Raw genomic sequence first — 6,161 nt, forward strand, 5'->3', positions numbered from 1 at the left:
CCCATGTGTGTGTGTTCATGCATGCATGTGTACCCATGTGTGTGTGTGTACCTATGTATGTGTGTGCATGCATGCATGTGTTCCCATGTGTGTGTGCATGTGTGTGAGTGTGTGTGCTTGGAGAAGAAACTAGTGTGTACAAGGCTGTACATAGTGTTTTAAGAGGAAGTCCCTGAGCCCATGTTTTGGTGAGGAGTGGGTGAGCCTCAGCTCAGGAACATGGGACCATGGTGAGTCTTAAGGCTAATGTGTGTGTGAGCAGGAGACAGAGTGTGTGTGTGATTGCTGTAAAACTGTGTGTGTACGTCTCCATGTGTGATTGTGTTTGACACTGTGATCGTGGGAACACACTTGAGCACCCAAGATCCTCGATTGTTCCCCCCCCCCCCCCAGGGCTGCTAAACAGTCAGTTCTAGTCTCCATGTCTTCCTGGAAAACACTCAGGAAACCCAGCTCTGGGAAAAGACTGCTGGGTATCCCTGAGACACTTGTTTGCCCTCTCTGAGCTAAGCTGCAGAAGCGTCTGCATGATTTTGCCCAAGTATATAGCTGGGAAGACTGTGAGGATATTGGTCAGCTAGCCCGATTTCAACCCCAGCTCCTTGCCTGAGGTACTGACCTGGGGCTTGATGTCCCCTGCTCCAGTCTCTGTCCCATCATCTGGGAGGTATGGTTAGAATGCTCACCCAGGAGCTTGCCTATCATACTGACCAAAACAGAACAATGGACCCTGTCTCCAGCTTTCACGCGCTGGGCACAGCAGCCCCTCTCATCTCTGAGCTTTCATTATTGGCACCACTTAGCAGATTTGGAAACTGAGGCCATGTGGTGTGATCTGGTAGTTAGCAGGGGCTGGCATCTGGAGCCTAGAGGATATGCCCTCACCTCCCCCTCCAACCATTGTGTGCATTGCTAATGCTGCTCTCCCTCAAGCGGTCAGTGATGGCCACTTTCGTACCCCCTTCCTGCTCAGTGCCCAGAACAGCCAGCCACTGCACAGCAAGTCACAGACGCAGATGGGATCATTTATTCCAAACAGTGCTTAAAGAAACCACTGGGCCGTGTACAGAGAGACATCAGTCCTCAGTGCCCTCCGAGCCAGCCCCTCCCCCGGGGTGCTAAAGCCCCAGCCCCTGCACTTCCCAGAGTGCAGAGGGAGGAGGTGCAGGGCGTGGGGGGCCACAGCAGGGAGTGCAGGAGATGGCAGAATGCGGGGCGGCTCCCCAGCTCAGGCAGAGGGGAAAATGAGGAATCCACTGAAGATGCTGTCGACTTCAGGACCCTGGTAAATACGACCCTTTGCGGGGTCCTTCTCGATCCACACCTCGTCCCCTCGCTGCAGCTGAAGCACGGTGCCCCCTGATAACACCTGGAAGAGCCCCTTGCTGTTGATGTCACAGAAACCCAGGGAATTCCTGGGCTGGCCCCGGGAGGAGGACACGATGGACAGACACAGGTCCCACTTGGAGATCACTTGGAAGGTGAAGTAGTAGAAGCCGGGCACTGCGCAGATGAAGCGACCCGTGTGGTTCTGGTATGGACTCTCCTGGTTGGTGAGGACCTTGTCAAAGATTACCACGTTGCCAGCCGTCCGTGGGTTCTGCCGAATAGCTGAGAAAGCCGGCCGAGGCTGGTCCCTGATATTGCCTGGATTGCCTTTCATACCCTTCAGTCCTTGGGGGCCGCTGTCTCCCAGGGGCCCACTGGGTCCCGGGAACCCCACATTGCCCGGTTTGCCAGGGGGCCCAGATTCACCCGGGTCTCCTTTAAGACCTCGGATACCAGTCCGGATGCCGGCAGCTCCTGTGTGGAGAGAGAGCAGATTGGTGGATGTGGAGTGGGCTGGGCATCGGGTAAGGAGTCCAGAGCCTGCCTGTCCTCGCAGGAAAAAGCCTTTGCTTTGAAAAGACTGAGTCTGACTGGCCTGACTGGCTGTGTGGCCTTGGGCAAACATGCCAACCTCTCTGAGCCTCTGCTTCATCTACAAAACCGAGCGAAGCAAATGCAGCCACGTGGCAGACCCTGCATTTCTAGGAAATGTGGGGTGGGGCTGGCTCTCTGGCTGCTCAGTTGAGTCCTGCCCATGGCTGTCACCTCTAGATCACCAACTCCTTTCTCAGATCTAGGACCTTGTGGCACAACTGTATGCAAATTAGCACGGATGTCAATGAGGGTCCTTTTGGCCTGCAAGAGACTGGGAGGCTCAGGGTGACAGGGGTCTTTCCTTCTGGCTCTGGTCATAACTCCTCCCCTCTCGTCCCCCTCAGGATCGTGTGTTCTAACAGGGTAGAGTAGACAGGAGAGCAGGGACAAAGTAAAGGGCTGGAAGGAAATGCAAGGGACAGTTGCTATTGGCTGATCTTCCTCTATAGGCTAGGTAAGGCTTATCACTATTGGCTGATCTTTCTCTACGCCCCAGGCGGGGCTCTGCGTCGATTTTACAGAGGAGGAAATGGAATCTCAGAGACATCTGTAATTTGTTTGAGCTCAACCAACAAGGCAATGAATGGCTCTTGACTCTAGAGTCTTGGGCCTCTCTTTTAGGCCATTCATAACCATTCTCTGTGCAGCCTGGTCTTTGGAGGAGGAAGGCAGAAGAGGGATGGCAGAGCAGGAAAGGGTCACAGAGAGGTCTGAGGCTGGGGACAAGGGCCAAGAGAAGGCTAGGCCTTCAGGCTCCAGGGTGAACTGCACACTATAATGGCTTTCTGGAACTCAAATGCACCATTGCTTCCCAGGATCCCCTAAACCATTGCCTCCAGGATGGCAGGACCAGCGCCCCAGCCGGAGAGAAGGCTTACCTGGCTCCCCTCTCTCTCCTTTGAGACCTGGCCTCCCTGGGCGGCCTGGATTTCCGGCAACCCCATCCTTTCCGTTGGGTGCTCGGCAGACATCTTCAGCCGCTGTCCATACCAGAGTCATGGTCAGCACACAGGCCACCAGCCAACCCTGAGAGGTCTCCATGATGTCCCTGCAGAGACACACAGGGACACTGGGCATGCTGGACACCAAGAGTCACATGTGTGTCTCACGATGGCATGTCAGGTGTCCTACATGCAAGGCTATGTGACCCAGTCTGGGGCCTTGGTGCCCGTTCATGTCTTCAGCACCTGGACTGATCACAGGTCCCTGATTCTGGCACTAACAATGATTTTGACCCTAACCCCTAGCCCTAGCTATAACCCCAACCCTTACTCTGACCTAAACCCTAACACCCAGCTCCTACCCTAATCCTAGCTCTAACCTATAGGCCCTAGCTCTAACCTTAATCCAGACCCTGACCTTGACCGACCCTGACCTAACCCTATCCCTATCCCTAAACGCAACCCCACCTTTCCCCCTGCACCTGCCCAGCGTTTTATCCACACAGACCTCCCCACTCTCTGACACGCAGGCTCACACACTCCCACGGATGATGGATCTCACTGAACAAATATTTACCAAGTGTCAGCACTGTTTTAATTACAATCTCCGGCCCAGATGGCGAGCTATGCACACTCACAGGCGTTCACAAACATCTGCCTGCTCTCCGGCAGCCTCAGCCCCTTTTTACAGCTATACGAGGGCCGACTGTCCCTGCAAACCCCTCTGCTGCTGGGCTCTGGTTGTCTGTGTTTCTGAAGCAGGGTCCATGAGTCTGAGTTGCTTTCTCTCACTGTTCCCCAAGCTCTGGCCAGAGAGAGGGTCCTTCCACCCGCCTGCTCTGAGTCCTATGTCAGTGTCCTCACGCTATCCATTCTTGCATTGAACTAGCTTGCAGCAATATTTTCCCCCTCCGCCTCAGCTGTCCAGAGTGGTCCAGCTAACCTTAGCTTCCCAGCCCCCTCTCCCTCAGGCTTGGCCTCACCTGCCTCCGTGGTCCGCTCAAACTGGATGTTCCAACCCTTTGCTGATGGTGGGACACCCATCAGCAAAGGGGTGTCACCGGGGTGCCACCAAGTTTCACATCCTTTCCCACTTCCCCTTCTTGGAATCTACCCCCTGAACTTCCCCAGGGCCAGACACCACACACAAAAATTTTAAGCAGACCTCAGCAAGTTTGGGACAGGGGATGTCCTATCCAGCCACACTCATGAGGGCTCTGGAGATGGGGGGGAGGGGTGGCAAGTGGGGGGGTCTTCAGGATCCAGAGAAGCAAAGACTATCAGGGCAGAAGGACTCTGTCTTCCAACTTATAACCTGGGGCCTTTCTCACAATTAGGGAAGACACCAGAGCTCAGGGTCAAGTGCTCATAAAATTCAAAGAAGGAAGAGGCCACTGGGAGCAGAGAAGAGAACAGGCCGCTGGGAGGGGAGAGAACAGGCCGCTGGGAGATCGAAGGCACAGAGCAATGAGTTTCAAAGCTCGCTACTCCCTAGCAGCCTGTCTTTGGGAAGCTACCACATCTCTTTGCTCTCAGTTTCTTTTTTAAGGATCTATCATGTATACAGCGCTCTGCCTACATGTACACCTGCAGGCCAGAAGAGGGCACCAGATCCCATTACAGATGGTTGTGAGCCACCATGTAGTTGCTGGGAATCGAACTCAGGACCTCTAGAAGAGCAGTCAGCACTCTTAACTTCTGAGCCATCTCTCTAGCCCACTCTTACTTTTTTTCCTTTTTTATTCTTCCCTCTTTCTTTCTTTCTTTCTTTCTTTCTTTCTTTCTTTCTTTCTTTCTTTCTTTCTTTCTTTTTGAGACAGGGTTTCTCCGTAGAGCTCTGGCTGTCCTGGAGATCACTTTGCAGACCAGGCTGGTCTCGAACTTAGAGATCCTCCTGCCTCTGCCTCCAGAGTGCCGGGATTAAAGGCATGCACTTTCAGATTCTTTATCTGTAAGCTGGGATCAGATCCTACCTCAGAGGGCTGTGAAAGTTTAATGTCAGGTGGCTGCAGAGCACTGGGGCATCTTGTGACCACTTATTCACTGAATTTCATCAATATTAAAGATTATTTATCATTTCTCTGCGTATATGCATGTTAGTGCAGGTTTGTGTGCCACGGAGCATGTGTGTAGGTCAGAGGTCAACTTTCAGGAATGGGTTCTCTCCTCCCGTGGGATCTGAGCTCACATTCTCAGGTTTGTGAGGTGAGCACTTTCACTCACTGACCCCAGCATCTTGTCTTGAGACAAGTTCTAATATATCCTGGGCTGGCCTTGATATCCTGACCCTCCTGTCTCTACCTCCTGAGTGCTGGGATTGCAGGTGTGCCCCAGTGCTTGCTTTATTCAGAGCTGGCCATCAAACCCAGGGCTCCATAAATCCTAGGCAAGTGTTCTACCAACTGAGCCACAGCCAAGCCCTTCAAACCAACATTTAAACAGCAACAGAACCACAAGGCTTGGGTGGCTCAGCCTAGAGACTTGCCTAGCATGGATAAGGTCCCAAGTTTCATCTCAGCACCGTTTTTGAAAGAAATACATGTACATATTTTCAGTTAAAAAAAATCTACTATTACATCAAGAATGGTGGCACATGCCTATAATCCCAGCACTGCTGAGGCAGAGACCGGAAGATTCGGAACTCAAGGCCACCTTGGTTGAGGCTAGACCAGACTACATGAGGCATTATTTAAAGCAACAACAACAACAAGGGCCAGAGAGATCCCTCAGCAGGTAAAGGCTTTTGCCATAAAGCCTGGTGACCTGACTTGTCTTCTGATCTCCACATGTATTCTGTGGATGCAAGCACACATACAAACAGGTGATTGATAGGTAGATGGACAGACAGACAGGTGTAATAGAAGTTCTTGGGACATGTCAGCTTCGTGGCCTATGAATGATGAGAGCCTCAGGGCCTCACCTGGCTCAGTGACGGGCATCCAAATCTCACTTATAGAGAAAACCTCACTTATAGAGAAAAGAGAGGAGAGGGATTCTGTCAAAATAAGATGTCTGGACGATTTGTAAGATTGATGTGCTACATACAAAACTGACTAAAGTTCTTTTGGAATAAAGCCAGATGATTTTATTTCACTTCCTGGGAGCCACATAGTGGAGGGTGAGAATCCACTCTTGAAAGTTGTCCTGTGATTCCCATGTGCGCTCTGCACACAAGCACAAAATAAATGACTAAATGTAACACAAACTAAGATTTTTTTTTTTTACAGTTCTGTGGGACAATAAAGGCTAATGGAAAACCATCATTACACCGCTATGAGGCTAAAATACTTTTGAGTA

General features: G+C 51.8%; 1 protein-coding gene across 1 annotated transcript; it reads right to left on the reverse strand.

Moving 5' to 3' along the window:
* Nucleotides 1–1,004: 1,004 nt before the first annotated feature.
* Nucleotides 1,005–3,945, reverse strand: C1qa (complement C1q A chain). Its single transcript, XM_028759850.1, has 3 exons — nt 3,848–3,945; nt 2,802–2,971; nt 1,005–1,803 (listed from the first exon to the last, which is right to left on the reverse strand). Exons 2-3 carry the CDS (start codon nt 2,962–2,964, stop codon nt 1,229–1,231), a joined length of 738 nt encoding a protein of 245 aa, XP_028615683.1. The 5' UTR covers nt 2,965–2,971; nt 3,848–3,945; the 3' UTR covers nt 1,005–1,228.
* Nucleotides 3,946–6,161: the final 2,216 nt, after the last annotated feature.

Source organism: Grammomys surdaster, unplaced genomic scaffold, assembly GCF_004785775.1.
Source record: "Grammomys surdaster isolate TR1022 unplaced genomic scaffold, NIH_TR_1.0 126313, whole genome shotgun sequence".
Lineage (NCBI taxonomy): Eukaryota > Metazoa > Chordata > Mammalia > Rodentia > Muridae > Grammomys > Grammomys surdaster.

Coding starts and splice junctions, on each gene's coding strand:
- C1qa (XM_028759850.1), bottom strand. CDS start 2,964: ATGGAGACCTCTCAGGGTTGGCTGGTGGCCTGTGTGCTGACCATGACT. Junction 1,804..2,801: donor AGGAGAGAGAGGGGAGCCAG/GTAAGCCTTCTC, acceptor CTCTCCACACAG/GAGCTGCCGGCATCCGGACT.